The sequence below is a fragment of the Mustela nigripes genome, chromosome 3 (assembly GCF_022355385.1).
Source record: "Mustela nigripes isolate SB6536 chromosome 3, MUSNIG.SB6536, whole genome shotgun sequence".
Lineage (NCBI taxonomy): Eukaryota > Metazoa > Chordata > Mammalia > Carnivora > Mustelidae > Mustela > Mustela nigripes.
The window spans coordinates 196,145,242-196,166,516 of record NC_081559.1 but is presented as its reverse complement, the minus strand read 5'-3'; the positions used below and the strand labels follow the sequence as shown (position 1 = coordinate 196,166,516).

General features: G+C 65.4%; 1 protein-coding gene across 2 annotated transcripts in view; it reads left to right on the top strand.

Moving 5' to 3' along the window:
• JRK (Jrk helix-turn-helix protein) overlaps nt 1–5,090 on the top strand; it is a 5,895-nt gene extending 805 nt beyond the window's left edge. Inside the window, exons 2-3 of one of the 2 annotated variants that reach the window (XM_059395259.1) lie at nt 1,486–1,800; nt 1,885–5,090. In XM_059395259.1, coding sequence (XP_059251242.1) covers nt 1,910–3,535 — 1,626 coding nt within the window. In that variant the 5' untranslated portion in view covers nt 1,486–1,800; nt 1,885–1,909 and the 3' untranslated portion in view covers nt 3,536–5,090. Of the gene's footprint in view, nt 1–899; nt 971–1,485 lie in introns of those variants that run through there. The other variant, XM_059395258.1, reaches the window with a different exon arrangement.
• Nucleotides 5,091–21,275: the final 16,185 nt, after the last annotated feature.

The following is a 21,275-nucleotide window of genomic DNA, read 5'->3' as shown; positions in this document are numbered from 1 at the left end:
CCTGCCCTGCCCCTGGAGTCCTCCCGCGTCTGCCTCCGTCTCCAAATGACTCGTTTTCTTTGGATTTTCCTCTCGTGGCCCCCGCGCCCCCGGGGTCCGCCTCCCCGGCCCGAGCCCGTCGGGCTCTTCTCAGGTCGGGGCTTCCCCTCGCAGGGACCGGGAGCAGGTGCCCCTCCCCGCCCGCCACCCCCTGTTTCGTCCGTCCCTCGGCCCCGGAGGGTGTGTGTGTCCGGCCGCGTTCCCGAGGCCTCCGCCTGGTGCTTCCGTCGAAGTCGCGGCGAGGAGCCCCGAGTGCCGCGCCGGTGCCCTTTCGGCTTGAGAACGCGCTTCAGAGCGTCAGGGCCTCCGAGGCTCGGTTTTCGCAGTGGTTGCGCCCCGCGGGGCCCCGCGCTTCCAGCTGGCGGATGTCGCTCCGCACGCACCTCGGGGACACCTGCTCGTCGGGGACGGAAGCGTCGGGCACCTCGGGTTTCGGGGGCAGAGCCTGCGTGAGGCCTTCCCGGGGCGCCCTCCTCCCCCTCGCTGCTGGGCGCGCGGTGGCCTTTACTTCCCTCTGCTGCCCGTGGCCACGCAGTCCACTCACTCGGTGGGACGAAGGCAGGCCCCGAGGGAGCGGCACCCGCGCCCCGCACACGCGGAGGCTGGCCCGCAGGGGAGACTGAGCCCGGCGCTGGCAGGCGACGGGCCCAGAGTCGGTCCGTGGAGCTCTCGCCGGGTTTGAGTGAACGGCGTTCGTCTTGAGTCGTGTTCTCACGGAGCTCCGTTTCCACGCGGCGCCCATGAGCAGGGCTGCGGCCTCAGCATCTGTGCGGGGCGGCACTGCCAGAATGAGGGCTTGGGTGGCCGGCAGGTGGGGAGTTGCTCGAAGCCCACCTGTGAGTGCTGCGTGCCTCTTCTGGCGGGACGGGTGCCCGGCTGCGAGCTGGCTGTCGCTGTCGCCCCGGGGATCTGCTGTCTCCTGGGCGGAGGGGTGAGGAACGGGGGGCTGAGTCATGAAGGCAGTGAGGGGACGCAGGCTGGGGGGGGAGAAGACAGGACCAGCCCAGCAGACCCTGCCCGGACTAGGCCTGCAGGGCTGGGCACTGTCAGGGCAGCAGCCCTTGGCTTCTCCCAGGATGGAGGAGGTGAGGTCTTAGCAGGAGAAGTGCGGCAAGGGTGTGATTCCGGAAGGATCCAGCACGGATGCCTGTTGTCTGCCCTCCGAGTCTGCCCAGCGGCACAGGGAGAGGCGGGGTGTTTGGTAAAGAGTCAGGAGGGAATGGAGTTGTGTGGCCTGAGGGAGCCGTGGTGACTGAGAGGTCACTGGAAAGAGCCTGTGTGCCCAGCTGGGTAGCCTCCTAGATGCTGCGTCCCTCGGGCCAGCTCTGGGGTCGGTCGCCCTCACGACGTGGTGGTTTCTGCTGCAGCCTGAAGTAGTGAGCGGACGCTGGCGGGGGCCCAGGCCCGCGGCCCGTAACGTTCTTTCTTCCCCGTTCTGCTTTCCAGTTCCTAGAGCACGGCGGGAGACCGTGCCATGCGCCGGAGAGGCAGCCGCAGCACAGACAGTGCTACCTCGATTCATCAGAACCACGCTCCCGGGACCCCTGTACTCTCTAAGGTCCACATGTGAAGGTGGGAGCAGTCACCGTCCCCCTCGAAGACCAGAGGTTCCAACCGTGTGGACACATCCGGGGCGGTGTGGCACTAGTCGTCTCTCCTGCAGAGGGGCCGGGAGGTGGCCACGTCGCTAGCACTGGAGAGCAGACCACAGGAGGAACCGGGGCTCACGGTGGCCCGGGGTCCGTGGAACGGGACGGGCAGGTGAGGGAGCGGAGGACGGGGGGAGGTGAGGCAAGGAATCTGCCAGGGATCCCCCCCGCCACGCGTGTCCTCCCTCCTCCCCAGCTCCCGGGACGAGCCACCCCCCACCATGGCCTCTAAGCAGGCTGCGGGGCGGAGCCCAGGGGAGAAGCGCAAGAGGGTGGTGCTGACCCTGAAGGAGAAGATCGACATTTGTGCGCGCCTGGAGAAGGGGGAGAGCAGGAAGGTGCTGATGCAGGAGTACAACGTGGGCATGTCCACCCTGTATGACATCAAGGCCCACAAGGCGCAGCTGCTGCGCTTCTTTGCCAACTCGGCGTCCAGCGCGGCGGCGGAGCAGCGGCGCACCCTGCACACGCCCAAGCTTGAGCACCTGGACCGCGCCCTGTACCAGTGGTTCCTGGGCAAGCGGGCTGAGGGCGTGCCCGTGTCGGGCCCCATGCTCATTGAGAAGGCCAAGGATTTCTACGAGCAGATGCAGCTAACGGAGCCCTGCGTGTTCTCGGGCGGGTGGCTCTGGCGTTTTAAGGCCAGACACGGCATCAAGAAGCTGGACGCGTCCGTCGAGAAACAGGCGGCCGACCACCGAGCCGCCGAGCAGTTCTGTGGCTTCTTCCGGAGCCTGACGGCCGAGCACGGCCTGTCCCCCGAGCAGGTGTACAACGCCGACGAGACCGGCCTTTTCTGGCGGTGCCTGCCCAGTCCCAGCCTGGAAGGTGGGGCGGTGCCTGGCGTCAGGCAGAGCAAGGACAGGCTGACCGTCCTCATGTGTGCCAATGCCACCGGCTCCCACAAGATCAAGCCCCTGGTGGTCGGCAAGGGCGGCGGTCCCCGGGCTTTCGGGGGCATCCAGCAGCTGCCCGTCGCCTACAAGGCCCAAGGGAACGCGTGGGTGGACAAGGAGATTTTTTCCGACTGGTTCCATCACATCTTCGTCCCGTCAGTGAAGGAGCACTTCCGGGCCGCCGGTCTGCCCGAGGATGGCAAAGCCATTCTGCTGTTGGACAACGCCCGCGCCCGCCCGCGGGAGGCCGAGCTGGCCTCCGGCAACATCTTCACCGTCTTCCTGCCCGCCAGCGTCACGTCGCTGCTACAGCCCATGGACCAGGGCATCCGGAGGGACTTCATGAGGCACTTCGTTAACCCCCCCGTCCCGCTGCAGGCCTGCCACCCCCGCTACGGCATGAACGACGCCGTCTTCAACGTGGCCTGCGCCTGGAGCGCCGTGCCCGGCGACGTCTTCAGTCGGGCCTGGAGGAAGCTGTGGCCGGCGGTCATGTTCGCCGAGGGCTCGTCTTCAGAGGAGGAGCCGGAGCGCCTCCGCGTGAAGCCTCACGACCAGACTTTCGCGCACATTCTGGAGCTGGGGATGGAGACCCCGGCCCGCCCTGGCAGCCGGCTTCCCCAGGCCGCGGCGGCCGAGCGGGCCAGGCTGGGACACGCGGTCGGAGAAGGCCCAGCCCTGGGCTCTGGGAGCCTGGAGCTCGCCAAGAAGGACAGCGACGAGGCGGCCTGGGAGCAGGCGGCCTTGTCCTTCGATGCGGTGGTCCGCTTCGCCGAGGGGCAGCCCTGCTTCACGGCGCAGGAGGTGGGGCAGCTGCGTGCGCTGCGCTCTGTGTTCGCCAGGCAGAGGCAGGTGAAGTGGCGGCGCGGCGCCCTCAGGGCCGTGGTCAAACTGGAGGCCCCCCAGGAGGCCTCCACTCTGCCCTGCTCCTCTGCAGCCGCCGAGTACTGATGTCCGCGCGGCCCTCGCCTGCGGGCCAGAGCTTGTCTAGGAGGTTGCGGCAGCCGGGGTGCGCTCTCGGCCGCTCGGGGCGGCCCGTCCCCACGCATCTGCTTCATCGGGGCTTGCGGTGTTTTCTCTCCTGGCCCGCGAGTGTGAGCGGCCACTCTGGCTGGGTCGCCCACACCTGAAGCCGACCCAGCGTCCTGTGAATGGAAGCCGGGGCCCAGCCGGGCAGAGTCTGGGCTCGTGTTCGCCGGCTGAGCCCTGCTGTATGAGTGGGTGGAGCTGTCTGTCTGTCCAGGACGAGGAAAGCCAGGCCTCGGGCCAGCTGATGCCAGGACCTGCAGCCCCTTGTGTGAGGCTGGCGTTGCCCTGGGCCCGCCCCATCCTCCCCTTGGGGCTCCGTTGCAGCTGCTTGTGGCTTACAGGTGGCAGTTGTCCCGTCAGCCGTGAACTCACTTAACCATGCCAGCCTCTTCTTGGAAGTTCCTCAGTGTTGCCAGGAGGCCTCAGCCCTGGGGTCTGGACTCCAGGATGTGGGGGCCACAGGCGGGATTGGCATGGCAGAGGCCCTTCCCCAACACAAGCAGGACTGTCCTTCCCCCCCCCCCCCCCCCCCCAGCCACCCGTTGCCCCAGGGAGCTCATGGCTCACCACGGGCATGTCTAGCGTCCTGGTGCCAAGTCCACTCCGAGGTCCTATCCCCGTCCGCAGGAGGTCACGCTCACCGCCTGCCTATCCCTGAGTTTCACCGAGGCATTTGAAAATGAGTTTTAGGCCTCCGCTTGCCACCCGGCGTAGAAGGAGCTGATTGGATTTCCGGCTGCACAGCTTGTTTGCGGGCTCCCCGCGGCCTGGACTGGCCCAGAGCCAGGACTGCCCGTGGCCCGGGACGGCAGCACACCCTTCTGTTCACCGCTGCATCCTCGGGTCCAGCCTCGCTGCCTGGCCACCTGCTGGTTCTCTTTCCTGCGCCTACTGGGGCGCCCGCCAGCAGCGAGGGATGCGGCATGTGGTTTGCAGGCCGCTCGTGTGCTGCGTGCCCGTCTTCACGCGTGCCAGCGACGCAGCTGCCGGTGGACAAGCGTGCTTCCTGCTCTGCACGCAGGGCAGAGACCGCAACTGAGCGAGGCTGTTCTCAGAGCACCCGTATCTCCGGGCCAGACGGCCTCAGGGCTGTGCCGCCTCCACGCCCTTTCCTTCCTGTGCCTGGAGTGACATCCATGCAGCACTGCCATTGGCTGCCGTGGCCCACCGTGTCCTTGAACGGCAGGTGCTTGCAGTGAGGTGTCCGGAGTCCCTGCAGCACCTGCCCTCGCCTCCGTGGCCGTGGGGGCAGCCCGGAGAGGTGGCCGGACGCCGAGGAGCTCTCCCCCGCAGCCTGGCATGCTTCTTAAACAGGACTTTGCCGGCGGGTGCAGCTGGAGGGGCAGGACTTGGGGGGCTCCTGGATCCCCTGCGGAGGCTTTGTTCCATCAGGTTGTGGATTTGTGCCCCCATCCTGGCCGTTCTGTGGCCACCGAATAAACGCTTGTCACCGACGGCCTGAGGGGTGTCTGCGCTCCTTCCAGAAGCAGCCACAAAGCACAGCACCTGCTTGAGCCCCCATGCTGCTCGGGAGGCTCTGGGGCAGAGTGGGGTCTGGCCTCCTGTGCCCCCTCCACGGGCAGCTGCTCACGTGGCCTCTGCTGGCGGCTATGGGGCCCTGGGCTGTGGCCGGCTGCGGGGCCACGAGCAGGCACTGGCAGAGCCCAGAGCCCAGGGCCCAGCGAGGCCGTCCAGGGAGCACCTGCACCCGTCCCGCCGTCCCACGCTCCTGCCAGAGACCCCTGCCCCCCCCGCCGAGAGGACCCCAGCCCCGTGCTCGGCACTTCTGGCCCCCCAGGATCGGGCGGTCAGAATGCTTTTGCCTCAGAATCCTTTTTCCCCTAACTAGGCTGGATGTGAAATCAGAGCCGGGTGGGACCAGGGTCCCCTTCCTCTCCGGTCGCCACAGAGGCACCGTTAGGAGGCCTGGGCTCCGCATCCCCCAGGAGCACTTGGCCCAGAGCCCTGGCGGTGGGGTCCGCGGGTGCAGCATCTGGGAAGCCCTGCCGTCCTGTGCAGACGTGCCTGCCCCGCTCTTGGCTGGTTTTTCCTGGGTCAGAAGGTGGAGCCTCAGGAGGCAGCTCAGGGCCCCAGAGTCAGATGTGGCCTTGGAGGGATGGGGTAGAGGCAGGGGTAGGCGGCCATGCAGACCGCGTGCTTTCGCTGGAGCCCAGGTACACGGGAAGCCGAATTCAGGGGAAACAGGACGCGCTACTGCTGCGGCCTCCGAGGGTCAGCCTGAGCCGCTGTGGGGAGGCGGCGGACAGCTGCGGGCTTCGGTGGGCTTTCTCGTGGTGTGGAGCCCTCCCACGCCACGTGTCGTTGAGCGTGGAGCGTGGCCTGTGTTCCCTGCCCGCCGTGTGCCGGGCACTGTGCGCAGCCCAAGGCTGGGGGTTGATCAGACGAGGCTCCCGTCCTGGGGAGCACGGGTTTACCGACGAGGGCAGGAAGCTGCGGGGGCGGCCGAACGCGGATGGGAGTGGAAGGTGGCGCGGGGCTGTTCGCGGGTCCATGAGGGCGAGAAAGAGAACGGTTCCTGCCTGCCTCAGGCCCGGCCTGCAAGTCCAGGAGGGTGACCCAGGGTGGGGAGGCAGCGGGACACAGGGAGCCAGGCTCCTCTGCTGCTTGGGACCCATTTCGTGTTTCAGAGCCGTTCCAGGTCCCGTGCTGGTGTCCGCTGCATCCAGCCTCAGCCGCAGGAAGCACAGTTCCTCTGAGCGGCCCCTCCGCTGCCCCCCACAGCACTTCTTCTCCGGGCCTTTGCGCGGGGTCCCGGTTCACAGGCCCCACTGGCCACCAGGGCGTCTGGACAGTGTGGCTGGGGAGGGGAGTGTGCACACCAGGGCGCCGTTCGGGAAAGCCGGGCCAGGTCCCCTGCCTGCCTCCTCCTCGCTCTCTCCACAGCCACGCTCTGGCCTCAGCCCTCCCCCGAGGCCACGGTGGACACTGATCGGGAGAGCCCGGTGTGTGGAGATGGAGGCCAACAGCCAGTGGGGGTCGGACGCGGGGGTGGGGGCTCCACACGGACTCCAGCCCGGGACCCCGGGACGGCTGCCCCCGGAGCTGTCGGAGACGAGCGGCGCTGTCCCCGCTCCCCGCGCTGGGGCTCAGAGATGTTTTCCAGGGGAGAGGCAGGCCGCGGCCCAGGCCCCTCCCCGCCACGGAAGGACTGACTTGGCTTGGCGCAGAGCTGCGGGCTGGCTGTGCGGCAGGAAAAATCTCCCAGCGCTGGTCTCAGGAGCTGTTCTTCCGAAGGAGCTGGATTTGCTCGGATTAGCAAACCTTTATGCCCGGGGCAGGCCTTGAAGAGCCAGAGTGGTCAGTGTCGGCCGGCGAGGGCCGGTGCGCGCGGGGCACAGTCCAGCAGCTTCGCGGGGCCGCTGTCCTCGCAGGGCGGCTGTGGGCCAGTGGCGGGCTGCATCCCTGGGAGGCACCAGGGAGGCCGGAGCAGGGGCTGTGCGGACTGGGACAAGCACCTCCCCCAGCCCCACCCAGCCCAGCACCAGCAGACAAAGTAAGCGACGGGCTAATAGTACCGCGACCCCGTGGGGTGGCAGGGCCCGGAACTGTGGCAGCCGGCTCCTTGAAGCGACCTGCTTCCCACCGGAACGGGCAAAGAAACAGGTGTGGCTCAGACCCAGTGAGAGCGCAGTGGGTCGCAGAACCGCCGGGGGCTGCATTTAACAGAAGCGACTTGAACTTGGCCATTCTGCACACGGTGGAGGGAAGCACGGCTCAACACAGAATGGGGAGGAGCAAAGGCAGAGACTGGCGGTGGCGCGTCACACAGCATCACTGGGGAGATGACAGCATGCCCGGAAGAACCCAGTGGGGATTCCAGAGCTGACTAGTGAAGAGCTCCAGAGTGACCCAGCAGCCACGTGAGCTGGAGAAAGAACCCGTGACCTCGACTGACCTGGAGGTCCTGGTGACCGCGCGATGCAGGGACACCCACGTCTACACCAACCAGAGCTCCAGGAGGCAGAAAGGAACAGAAAAAGTACTCAAACGGTGCCCGAAAAATTCCCACGTTCGTCTACAAGCCAGCAGGCCAGTGAGCTCCAGCGGGACCACCACTGCGATCCACAGAGTCGGGAACACGGGGAAAGCTGTCCCCACCCCGGGGACAGTTGGGCTGGTGTCCGAGAAGGGGCAGGGGGCAGTGTGGTCTGGCTCAGAGGAAACCCATGGCCAAGACTCCGGTGGCCTCTAGAGCTCTCTCAGAGTAAGGTGAGTGCACAAGGTTTCCAGATGCACACAGAGAATTTGCTGCTGGTGGGCCCGCTTTCCTTCGGAGAAATGCTACAGGAAGTTCTTAGGGCTCAAAGCAAGTGACCCAGACAGTAAACCAAATCCACTCAGAGCAAAGCCCTGGTAAAGGCAGTCTGCGCTCTGTGCGCTTGACCTTGGACACCTTGGGTAATGGGTGCCCGCCCCCTGCTGCCCTTTCCTCTGGCAACAGCGGCGCTGCTTTTGAGACTGATTATTTTAGAGAGAGCATGAGCAGGAGGGGCAGGGGAGAGCATCTCAAGCAGACTCTGCCCAGCACAGAGCGGACGTGGGGCTCCCTCCCATGATCCTGCAACCACAGCCTGGTTTGAAACCAAGAGCCAGAAGCTTAACCAGCCGGCCCCCCAGGTGCGCCCGTCCACATCTCTAGGAGGCATGCCGTTCCCTGAAGTGGTGGTCTAGGGCTCGTCACCTCGACAGATGTGCCGTGTGCAGGCACACCGGAAGGGTCTCTGGCAGGAGGTGTGCACGGGCACATCCCAAGGGCGTTCCGGTCGCCCTGAGAGCAGCCGAGCGGGAGATAACCCCAAAGTAGGAAACAAATCTGGGAAACAAATCAAGGGCTATGGTCGAAGATGCTTCATGGAAAAGCCTCGAGCGAACAGAAGGACAGAAAGACGTGGGACCCTCAGCACGCGGACCCGCCTCACCTCCCGGGCCCTCAGTGAGCTCCGCAGCGTGGTGCCCGCTGCGGAAATCAAGAGTCGAGCCCTGAGCCGATTTGCGCCACAGCCGAGGTCACACCGCGGCCCCGGACCTCGGCTCCTCCCGCAGAGCTGAGGCAGCGGCAGCAGCAGCAGTGACCGAGCAGCTCCCTGGGGCCGGGCTTCTGGTCTGAGGCCGGCACTGCTTCGAGCCACTGGGAAACGCCCAGGAGCGGGGAAGGACCCTGCCCTCACCCGGGGCCTTGTCAGGCCGCATGGCACTTCCAGGCTCACGGACTCGTTTCACATTGACCTTCCTCAGTGATCTTGCCTTGGAGAGCTTGGTCTGTCTGCGGCGCAGAAGCGTGTTTTGTGAGCACCCACAGAGGACGGCGCGTGCTTCCCGGGCTCTCTTCCCACGGGACCCCCCACGCCCCGTCTTCACCTCGGTGTCTGCGGACACCGGCCCCGCACCACCCTCAGCGCGGGCCGCGTCCTTCCCGGCAGCTCCTGGGCGGGCAGGCAGCGGGAGCAAGATGGGAGGCCCGGCCTCCAGACTGCCAGGCCCCAGGGGGGACCCAGGAAGGGGGCCTCCGAGGGGAGGGGCCCCATCTAAGCAGGGACAGGCAGGTGGGCTGGTCCTGCGCCGTAGACCCCCGCGGCGCTGGCTGCCTCCTCCCCACCCCAGTGCTCGCTCTCCAGCCTGATGCTGGGTGTGCTCCCAGGACCCTTGGCGTCCACATCCGCGGCCATCCGTCTACACTGGCGAGCTCCCGGAGGCCGGGACAGGCTTTTCCTTTCCAGACCCTGCACTGGGCTGGCACAGAGGGAAGTTCAGCTGACAGATCTGGTGGAGAGCCCAGGGCTGGCTTCCGCGGCTGGGACCACGGCACGGGAAGTGCAGCTCTGGCCGTCCCGTCCTCGGGGCCATGCGTGCATCGACCCTTCAGTCCCAGAGACCCCCGGGGAGGCAGGAGGGAGAGCAGCCAAGCCAAGTTAGGGCTCCAGCTGAATGCTTGTCCGGGAAGCAGGGGCCGTGTCCTTTTGCCTGAGCCCACGTGGACTTGGGAGCCAGCAGGAGCCCGGGACGGTCTTGTGTGCGGAAAGCTGGCTCTCCCAGCGCTGTGCAGGGCCTTGACTCATTTATCCGACCGTTGTGTCCCAGGGGCTGCCTGGCTGGTGGGACAGAGGTGACCAGCATGAACGTAGCCCGAAAGGGGGGCCCTCGAGACAGTGAGAAGAAGGCTGGGGTTGCGGGAAAGGCCTGGGGGACCTGAGCAGGCTTCATGGAGGTGGTGAGCTTGGAAGTGGGCCTGGGAGGGTGCGTAGGAGTTCTCTGGCCGCAATTGGGAATGGGACCTTGTAGGCAGACCACGACTTGGGGAGGTTGTGCCCCAGCAGGAGCAGCCCCCAGGTAGGGTGGTGGCCCAGCAGGACAGACAGGACACTTGAGACGCAGCAGGTGGGGTCATGGTGAGGGCAGAGAGGGTGGTCTCTGGGCTGCCTCCCACCCAGCCCTTCCCCTCACTGCTCTGGCATCTACCTGGGCACCTTCTGTGCCTGTCCCCGTCAGGGAGACCCCCTGGGGTGCGGCAGCTCCACGTCCAGGGAACGAGGGACACCTCCATCTGGTTAGCTGGTGACCCCAGGACGGAGACCCTTCAGTCTACAGCTACACCTACACGGGGAGGTGGAATCTGGGAGATGGCCTGGGCCTGGGGGGACCTGAGTTGACTGGGTCTTAGGGACTGGAGGAGCCTCGGAAGGACAAGAGGGAGCCTGAGCAGGAGAGCTAGGGCCTTGGGATAATGACCGTAGGGCTGGCTCTGGTGTTCCCACGCCAGCAGATGCAGGGGCCCCGTGTGGCTGTGACCCCCTGTATCAGACACAGAGCACAGAGGTCACCAGGCTACCCACCCCTAGAGAAGCCCCCCAGTAGGGCCAATGGCCTGGGCCCGGTCAGCGGCCTCAGCACCTGCTGTGCCACAGAAGCTGAGGGACCCGCGATGTTCCTTCAGGCGGCAGCCGGATGGGCTTGGCCCTGACGCAGGCCTGGCTGTGTCCACCCCTGCTTTCCTGGGTAAGTGCCTCCTTGGCCAGCCCCGGCAGCTGGAGGCGCTCCTCTCAGTCTCGAGGGCTTGTGGCTTTACGCTGTCTGGGCCCTGCTGGGCTGGGGGACCCAACGGGGACCGCATGTCCTGGTTGGCCTGGGCTGGCCCTGGTGGGTACCTGGTGTCTGGGTACAGCCCTTGATAACGTCGCCTCTGGGTCTGGGTTTGCTCAGGGCATCTTGTGGGGACACCCGACTGAGGCCCACTCTTCACAGCATACCCCCAGCCCTGGTCAAGCGGACGGGCCATCTGACGCCACGGGAGCTAGTCTTAGCCTGACCCGTGTGTCGGGGACCTTGTCCCAAGGTCCACCTTAAAATGTGGGCCATGACCTTGCTGGGCCGGGGGTCTTGGAAGCACACAAGGTGGTGACTCCTCCCCCACGGGAAGCAAGGAACAGGAAGGAGAGCTGTGGGCACCTGCCCTGTAGGGTCGGAGTAGGAGGGGAGGCGAGTGTGGACCAGGGGCCTGCAGAAGCTAGCACATGGCTCCCGGGGCTCTAGGCTGCGCTGTGGACCTCCGCACTACCCCCACCCTGGGCGTGACGGGCTTACTACTCCAGTCAGTGGGACCCTGGAGGACGGGCTGCAGTGGGCTGTCCGGGCCCCTGACAGTCTGCACATCTGCCCACTGACAGGTGTGTCCTCGGCCGGTCCACGCTCTCGGATGGGCGGCGGGACGCCATGGAGGGAAGGCACTGGGCCCTGGGGCCGGGGCCAGCCTGGACCCTGAGGAGGGGGAGCTCCACTGAGCGACTGTCTGTGGCCTGGGTGTTGGGGCCCCACCAGCTGGCACTGTCCCTTCCCCCCACTTCTCTGCCAGCCACGCCCTCCTTCCCCTGCGGGTCCCAGCGGCCCTGCTGCTGCAGGGGGCGAGGGTGGGGGGTCCTGGCCGGAACTGGGGGGGGAACACGCAGAGGCGTGCAGCTGGTAGGGGAGGCCCTGGCCGCAGGCAGGTGTGGGAGGTGGTGGGTCCCAGGGGCCATCAGAGCCCACTTCCTCTTCCCGCCTGAATAAGGCATTTTGCCCCTTTCCATGTGGCCGTCATTTTAATAAAGTGCTTTTTTCCGTGAGCCCAGAGTGTAAGACTTTCTCCGAGCTCAGGGACGTGCCCGTTGCCAGCAGCTCTGAGGGCACCCATAATCTCCTCTTGTTTGTGGCTCGAAAAGGGAGGTCATGGGCTCTCACTGGGCCTCACTGTTGATAACAGATAAGATAGTAAAATAGCAGAGAGGGGCCCGGCGGGGGCGGGGGGGGGGCCTCCCCGGGCGGGGCCTGCCTCCGACTGCGGCTGCGCCCTCTCTCACCCCCTGCTGCCGGCCTCATCCCCCCAGTCCCGACACGGGAGAGCCCCCCCAGCACGCCCACAGCCCCTGCCCGCATCGATCACGCGGGACGCTGCCTGGCACGGAGACCCACGTCCCCCACTTCCCAAGGACAGAGGATTAAATGTGCGCACAACTCCACTGCCGCTGAGACGGGTCAATGAAACGGCACCTTGTGTTTACTGAACTTCGTGTCCCTCACACGGGCTGTGTTCTCCAGCTTGTCTGCAGGCTCTGAAGGCGCCACGGGCCTCTCCCACTAGTCGTCACGGTTCCCGTCCCCACTCTGAGCGCCATCAGGGCGGCCCTGGGTGATCCCCTGGTCACATAACGGGGGTGGGGAGCAAGGGAGGGGATTTCTCGGATTTCTGTCTCCACCTGCCCACCCCCCATTTACCCACACCGCTGTCCGTCCGTCAGTCCAGCCGTCCGTCCATCTGTCTGTCCATCTGTCCATCCATCCACCCGCCCACCCCCCATTTACCCACACCGCTGTCCGTCTGTCAGTCCAGCCGTCCGTCCATCCATCCACCCACCCGTCCGTCCGTCTGTCCACCCTCTCGCTCTCACTGAGCAGCCTGCTGTGACTTTGTCCCCTCCCGGAGCTTACTGCACGTGGTCTCCCGTACCCCTGGGGACAGCTGGGGCCACGCCTTCCCTCCACCCAGAACAAGAGTTCACACCGTGTCCTCATCAGTCACGTCCGAGGCTCACCGTCCTCATGTAGGTGTCCTCCTCTTAGAGATGGGAGCAGAGGTGCCCAGAGGAAGGGCGAGTTGCTGGCGGGCTACAGATGGGACCAGCTGAGACACCGAGCTTCTTCGCAACGTGCGCTCAGCCTTCTGTGTGCCCTCCGTCGGGACTGCTACGTTGCTCCCGGGGGGCACCAGGCTGCGCTGGGCCTCGTCTTGCTACACCCGTGGATGAGAGTGAGTATTCTCACCCCTTTACCAGGGGAAGCCTGAGGCCAGAGGAGCTGGGTTCCCTGCGTCCACTCAGCCAGGCATCCACTGGGAGCAGGGACAGTCCTTCGGCCTCCTAGGTCATGTCCATGGCTGGCCCCCTGCCCTTGGAAGTTACCTGAGCCACCAAGAGACCAGGCCCCAGAAAATCTCAGGGATGGAGAGCAGGCTTGGGAGCCTTGGGGTGCGTGCGGGACCTGGAGTAAGGAAGCCACTCGTGCCCGCACCACACAGCCAGTCCTGCCTTCCACAGAGCAGTTCACTTCCTCAGACAGCCCAGAAATTTCCAGAGCCCAAGTTCTGGTGATTGCATGCTGAGCCTCAGTGAGGGGCTTGACTTGGCTTCACTCACTGAATTAGGTGTCCTTGTCCCCTGGGCCCAGATGGGAAATAAAAACATCCGTCAATAGCTCACAGCCTCCGATGACCATGGCCACGTGGGCAGAAGGGGCATGATGGGACCAGTGTGGGCGAGCAGAGTGTGCCCCCTTCCAACCGGAGATGCCCACGCTCCAGCCTTGTCCGATGGTGCTGGCCTCTGTGGCCCCGTGCCCGCTTCCTCGCAGGCAGCACAGAAGTGCTGCTGGATGGGGCTCCTGGTGCCACCTTGGGAGGGCCCCCCTTCTACCGCCCAGAGTCGCCACATAAATCTGGGCCGCAGTGAGCCCTGGGGCTTCTCTTGGGGTCTCCACTGCCCACTTGGCCTGGTTCTCTGGTCCCCCCAGCCCCTCTCTGGACCCCCATGTTCCTGGGCACTGGGGACACTTGAGGGGCCCTGACCTGAAGGGGTGACAAACACGTCACCAGCCAATTCCAGAACATTTAACAGCTTTAGGACCCAACACGTGCGATGTGCGGGGATGCGTGGAGGGCTCTCCGAAAGGGGCCACAGCCAGCGGCGAGGAGGGCTGCGCAGTCCGGGTCGCGGTGCAGCAGTGGCAGAGGCAGTGGGCAGCTCAAGGCTAGGCAACAGAGGACACGGGGTCCCAGACAAGGGTCACGTGTGTGAGGGACACAAGCAGGGGGACGCCACCCCGTGTTCACGGTTTGGAACAGCTTCTAAAGCCTCACCCTCCTGCCCCGTGTGCTGGGCTGTTGGACCTCCTGACACTGGGGACACTGGTGCTCCAGGTACTTCCGTTTTTGTGTTTTAAGATCTGTTAATTAGAGAGAGAAGGAGGAAGGGCAGAGCCAGGGGGAGAGAGAAGCAGGCTCCCCGCTGAAGCGCAGAGCCTGACGGGCTCAGTCTCTTGGCCCCTGAGATCATGGCCCGAGCCGAAACTGAGTCAGACGCTTGACTGACTGAGCCATCCAGGTGCCCCAGCAGGCTTTTGTCTCCATTCTCGCCCACTCCCGGGGACCTGTCCTCTCCCAGGGACCTCGCCCACTCCCGGGGACCTCGCCCACTCCCGGGGACCTCACCCACTCTCAGGGATCTCACCCACTCCCAGGGACCTGCCCACTCTCAGGGACCTCACCCACTCCCAGGGACCTGCCCACTCCCGGGGACCTGCCCCACTCCCGGGGACCTGCCCCACTCCCGGGGACCTGCCCCACTCCCGGGGACCTGCCCACTACTGGGGACCTGCCCCACTCCCGGGGACCTGCCCACTACTGGGGACCTGCCCCACTCCCGGGGACCTGCCCACTCCCAGGGACCTCGCCCACTTCTAGGGAACTCACCCACTCCCGGGAACAGTGTGTGCAGGTGTGTAGGTCTCCCTCTGCCCACCCTGAGCCTGACAGCCATCTCATGCTCCCTGGGCGGGGGACACAGCAGGACACGGCCCCTCCTGCCCTCAGCCTGGGTATGGGCTCCTCAGCAGGCCAGGCAGTCGCCAGCCACAATTTTCTCTGCCTTATTGGAGGTCCAGGCCACCTAGTCATGGGACCTGGAGCCTGAGACAGTGAGCAGGCAGGACCCTGGGCCTCACAAGCTCCCTTGCTCCTCCCTGCCCCCCTCGGCACTCCACCCGGAGCAGCCCGCCAGAGAGGAGGGGACTGTGCCCTGGGGAGGGGCCTCTGGGCGCCCCCGGGGGAGCAGGACCAGGAGCGGAAGGATAACGGGCAGAAAATGCGCAGAGACGGGATGTTCCTGTGGTCTTGGCTGCAGGGTCTGAAGCAGGGCCCGGTACCCAGGAGTGGCTCGGGGGACTCCGGCCTGCCTCCCCGTGGCCGCCTGCTCTCCGTCTGCCTCCCCCTTCTCCCACAAAGGCTAGAGCACATGCCCTCTCCCCAGAGTAAGTCCCGTCCACCCCCGGCCCTGGGCCTTCTCGGCTGGACCTTGCAGCTGACCGCCAGCATGTCACGCCTCCGCTCCCCTCCCGCTCCGGGGAGCTCTGCCTTTCCCACGGGCCAAGCTTGCCCCGGGCCCAGGGCCTTTGCATGTGCTTGCCTCTCAGCCCGAGTCCATTACAGTCACTCTGCGGAGGCCTCCCTGGCCACCCCACTGTGGGGAGTCCCGGGGGCCCGTTTCACCAGACCAACACAGAAGGCTCTGTCTCCTGGCCGACCCTCAAGGCCCCATGGCAAGGCTTTGGCCGCGCCATGCAGGGCTGCGTTCACTCTTGACCCGGAAGACCAATGGCAAACATCCTGTAGCCGTGGGGAGCCCTGAGCGTGGTCGGGCTTCCATCCGAGCGGGATGGTGCGAGGGTTACCAGAGTCACACACGACGTCTGCTTCTGTTCACAGATCCACACCAAAGGCTTTACCGGCAAAAAGACATGGGATGTGGGGTTTGCCCAGATTCTCCAGGAGAAGCGGGAGAATGAAGGGGGACCTGGGGATGTTGGGAGGGACAGGACGACGAGGGTGCGCGGCCCTCACCCGTTCTGCCTGTGCACCGTTCGCTCAGGGAGACGCTTTCCCGGGGGCCCGGGGAGGGGCTGTGCCGCTGCCCAGAGCCTCCAGGCAGGGCCTCCTGCCTTTGCTCCGCAGAGACCCAGGCCTGGCACCTGGGACGGAGGGGTCCACGGCTCATACCTGGTGCCCTGCTGGCACCCTGGCAGGGGCTCTGCCATGTGGCTGCTGGACGCACCTTCCTTGGAGGTTCGAACGTCTCTGTCCCTGAAGACGAGGTCCCGGGAGGCCCCCGGGGGTGCAACAGCCACTGCTGGTGGTCACTGCTTGTGGGTCACATCTGTCCCTCTGGACAGCATGGGGACCGGCACGGGGATGGTGGGGGTGGTCCCCTCCCCGAAGGGGGATGGAGGGAGGGAGGCTGGGCCCCCAGCTCTGGACAGGCAGAGCCTGGAGGGGCCGTGCGATGCGCGTGGCAGCCTGTCCTCCCCCAGCTGCCTGCGGACATGTCCCTCCTGCGCATGGACCCAGCCCTGTGCCACCTCCCTGACAGCGGCTCCCTCCACAGCCCTCAGGAGGACAGAACCTTGCCTGAGGGTGCACAGGTCTAGCGGCCAGCTCTGGCCCAGGACTCCGGGTCAGGAGCCCTCTCAGCCTGAGAGAAAGCCAGATGTCTCCACATTGCCTGCCCGAGACCAGGGAGCATGGAGAGTCCATTCTGCCCACTCGGTGCCCATGCGGGGGGCGCCGAGGGTGGCTGTGGGGACAGTGGCCTGGGCCTGCCTCTGGCTGGGGTTCATGTCACCGGGCTCCTGTGCCCTCCTGAACTGTGGCTGGGTCCTGTCCCCTCTCTGGTCCCAACCAGAACTTCTCGGTGCATGGGCCTTTGGAGGTGGAGAAGGCCAGGCCAGGAAGGTGGATTGTGGACTGTGCCCACCGCTGCCCCACCCCCGGGGGTCCCTAGGCGCCCCCAGCCTCCGACCTCCCACCGTGGGACACCCAGCCCGTGTGTCTGCCTCCCTGGACCGGGGGCTGGGAGGGATTGTTGGGCACAGCTAAGGACAGGCTGGAGCCCCTGGGGCCAGCAGGGCAGTCACCACAGCCCCCTAGCAGGGTCAGCTCACGCCCTGGAACTGGGCCAGGGGCCAAGCCGGAGACGCAGCCGGGGAGGGCCCGTGGGGCTGCCCGCATCTGGGTTTGCTAGGCTCCTCCCAGCACCCCCAGATAGAGACGAGGCTGTTTAGGTGCGATTGTCATCCCCTCCCCGGGGACAGTCTCCAGCCTGGACACAAGAGGTGTGTGAGTGTGGACACTGGCACCTTCAGCACCCCTAGACCCGCACCCGCCAGGGGCTCGCTTTGCTCTCTCCGGACAGCACGTTGCCCTCTGCTGGACGCGAGAGGGAGTACACGTAACTCCCGCCGCCGGAGGAGCCGGAAGGTTCCACTCAGCGGGGAGTCAGGGATCCGCGGAGCCGGCCTGGGCGGGCAGGTGCATGTCTGGGTGGCTGAGAGATGGGCTGAAGACCAGGCCTCCCAGGCCCTGGGGACCCTCCTCCACAAGCCGGTCCCACCCCTCCCCCGCCCCTTCCATGACCTCCCTCCCTTCCTCCTCTGCTGTCTTCCTCCCAGGGGCCGCCCGGGGCCTTTTCATTGCGCAGAGCACTGCGGCCTCACAGCCTCCCACCACGTCCCAGCTCCTCTGACCCCAGGGCGACCCCGGCATCCAGGCCCTGGGCCCCATGAGGTCCCAGAGCTTCTCAGGGCTGAGGCGGGGCTGATTCCTCTGGGCAACCCTGCATGCCTGGGTCAGGAGTGTGCTCCGTAAATGCCAGAAAAAACACACGGAGCCGAGGAAGGCACACCTGGGGGTGCCCCAGCATACGGACAGGTAGGGACCAATCAGGGCGACCTGGTGCCCAATAACGCTTCCTCCCAACAGCAGGGATGGTGGATCACCCCCAGATTGGAGCCCAGATTATGCGCAAACCCAGGTGCAACACAGTCCTGATCCCAACCGCAGGCTGAGTCCCGAACATGATCTCATACTGATCCCTGATCCTGGTCACACTGAGCCCTGATCCCAGTCACACTCTGAGCCCTGACCCTGGTCACACTCTGAGCTTTGATACTGATCACACCACGAGGCCTGACCCTGGTCACACTCTGAGCCCTGACTGTGGTCACAGGCTGAGCTCGCACCCCGGCCCACGCATTTTCTCAGCTCCTAAAGAGGACAAGACCAGGGAGCCCGGAGCCCCTGTGTATGTGTTAACCCCTAGAAGCCAAGAGCCTGTGCTGACCTCCTGCTTCCTCCCCACGTGTGACTCAGTGCTCTCCCTGGCCGCAATCCTCCCCGGCTCCTCCTCTGTCACAGCTCCAGCTGAGTGTGGTTCCAGGTCCTCTGGGTGACAGCAGCGGTTCCGGGTGTGGGGGCAGACGAGCGGTCATGGAGCTGACTCACTGAAGAGCCGGGGGAGGCGTCCGTGTCAGAGCCGGCTCCCCGGCTCCCCACGCAGCTCTCGGACCGCAGCTATCCAGGTGGCGGCTGGGGGAGTGAGCAGGGGGGTGCTTTCCTGCAGAACAGAGCACGTCCAGGTCACACAGTGAGCAGGGGCCCGCCGGCGCCAGAGCACAGAGCCCTCTGTGCTGGCTTCCACACTCGGTGTCTCTGGGTACTTGGAGCCTACTGGACACCTGCCCTGCCCTTCCCCCCACCTTGGACTCTGGCCCTTCCCTGTCACTAGCTGGAGTCAGTGGCCTCTTGCTGCCGAAGTCAGAAGGCTGGGGGTCCCACAGTGGGGGTGAGCCTAGAGAGCCAGCCGGGGGGGCCCCTGCAGGGGCAGGGAACTCCTTTCTCTCAGCACGTGTCTGGCCTGGCCCCCTGCTCCCTGGGACGCGGCTCCCACCTGAAGAGGCCTGGAGGTGGGCGCTGGCTGAGCCTGGGGGCTGAGGGGATGCGGAAAAGAGCCTGAGAAAACTTCCCAGAGGGGACACTGGGAGGGCGAGAGAGCCCTGTGACGGCGAAAGGCCGGCGTCCAGGAGGGGGTGGGGCCAGCGTCCAGGAGGCGGTGGGGCCACATCAGGGAGAAGCCCAGATCCATTTTGACGTGGTCTCTCTCTGCCTCCCCATCACAGCAGCTGCACAGCCTGACCGACAACTAGTGGGCGGCGGAGTCCCCTGCCGCAGCCGCGCAGGTGAACTCAGGAGCAGATACTCCCAGGCCCGTCCCTGCGGTGAGGCTGGCAGCCGGCCTCGAAGGGGCTCAGCAGAGCCCTACGGGAGCCCAGGCCCCCCCGAGGTCCTGCCCCGTGGACGCCAACAGAGACGACAACGAGGGCTGCTTGAAGCCGCTGAGCTCGGGGCAGCTCGCGGTGCAGCGACGAAGTAGTGCTCCCCATCTCCTGGGCCCACCTGGACCCCTTCTTTTGGGGGGCCCCCTCGCCCAGCTGCTGCAAGTGCTGGCTGGGAACAATTCACAAAGCCCCTTCCTTTGGAGAACTGCCCTTGGGGAGGGGCCCCCTCTCAGAGGGGAGGCCACTGACCCCGTGTGGGATGGATGGTGGACCGCTGGGCTCCAGGGAGCCACACGCACCCTTCGGAACTCCGTGGTGGGGTGGGCTGTGCGCAAGCCCGCTCTGAGCTCTGACCTCTCCCTGCTCCCACCGTTCTGCCTCTGCAGAGAGCACCCCCCTCAGTGAACTGTGGGACAGATGTCCCCACATTAGGTCCTGGTTCTAGGAAGCTGGCTGGAGGCCACGGCCACCCGCAGTCATTCCAAGAGGTTGGCCCTTCGTGTCCAGGCCCGGGGTGACAAAAGGGGCCCCGCCTCTGGAGTACAGTTGAGGGACAGCAGTTGAGGGACAGCTCTTCCTGCCCTGATCCCTGCCGTGCACGCTGTTCTACCCAGAGCTTGGCAGAACACCCTCTCGCAGGGGAGTAGGGGGCCGGGGGCATCCAGATGGGCCCTGAACGCAGGAAACTTGGCCAACATGCTCGAAGACCCTGGTTCGGCCTCCTTTTCCTGCTGGTCAGGCCAGGCCTTTCTGGGGGGGGGGGGGCTCAGAGAGAGCCAGAGAGCGAGCCTGGGGAGCTGGAGGCGGGAGCGCTGTCTCCCAACCTGGATTGCCGCTGGGTGCCAGGGCTCAGTGACATCTCTGCGGTGATTCAGCAAATAACCACCCCCAGTGGCCCTGTGCCAGCAGCCTCCCTGCACAGGGAACGCAGATGCCAGCAGGCTGAGCCTACCATTCGGGGTGCTGGAGCTGGTATGGGGGAGCAGGGAAGCACTGTGGGAGTGGCTTCACGCCAGGCAGAAGGATGCTTGGGCTGATGGGGCTCTGCCCACCTGGAGGCACCTGCTGGGCCTCAGTCCTTCCCCCTGTGAGGCGGCCGGGGTGGTTCCTGACCAGCCTTCCTGCGCTCCCCGTGCTTGCATGCCTGCCCTCCCCAGGGCTGAGCCGTCCGAACCCTCAGCATCCCCACCACGGGTGAGAGCCACCTGCGAACAAGCCAGATGCCCCCAGAGCAGGTGTGGTGAGTCACTGGTGTGCCACCCCAACACCCTGTATGGCCAAAGCGAGTCACCACTCCGGAGGTGCTGAATGCAACAGATGAGTAGATGGATGGGACCCATGAAGGAGAGTCAGTGGAGAGTCAGCCTGTGACTGAGGGCAGGGCAGATGAGCTTTTGTTCCTGTGAACCTGACCTCCAAGGTCTGGGGCTCCCTGCGGAGCCTCCTGACCCTTGTCTGGATGGAGGTGAAGAGACAGAGGCCCCCAGGCTCACACAGTCGCTCCAGCTCAGCCACATTTACCATCCACCCACTCCTCAGTGGCTGCTCCGGGCTCTGTCCCCAGGACCCCAGAAGAGCAGTGGTTCCTCCTCTGGTCCCTAGAGCCCCGATGCATAGTGTTAGAGCCCCCCGTGGGCTGTGCCCCAGAGGTCTGCACATATCAGACTCTGTGGGGACTGTGGTTTGGTCTTCACCCTCTTGCACCTCGAAGCTTGGATGACTGGGCAGAAACTGGGTGGAGAAGGTCCTGCTGGATGGAAGAAGGGTTAACTGTGCATGGTGATCCTAGTGACACAGAGGACAAGGATCGCCAAAATGCAGATGCGCTACTGGGTTCTCAGGAGTGCTGGTGATGACCATGGTCATGGTGACGACGATGGTGAGGACGGTCACAGTGGTGACGGTGCCACGAAGGGGGTGATGACAATGACGATGCTGTTCCTGACGGTAGCGGTCTTGGGAGAGGCGACTGTAACTCTGATGACAATGACATCATCATGATAAGAAGGATGTGGCCATAACGTGGAGGAGTTATTAGTGATCATGATGATGTTATTATTGTAGTAACAACAGTGATGATGTTGATGATGGTGATGGCGGTGGTGATGTTGATGGTGATGTTGATGATAGTGATGGTGATGGTGGTGGTGATGTTGATGATGGTGGTGCTGATGGTGGTGGTGATGTTGATGATGGTGATGGCAGTGGTGATGTTGATGGTGATGTTGATGAT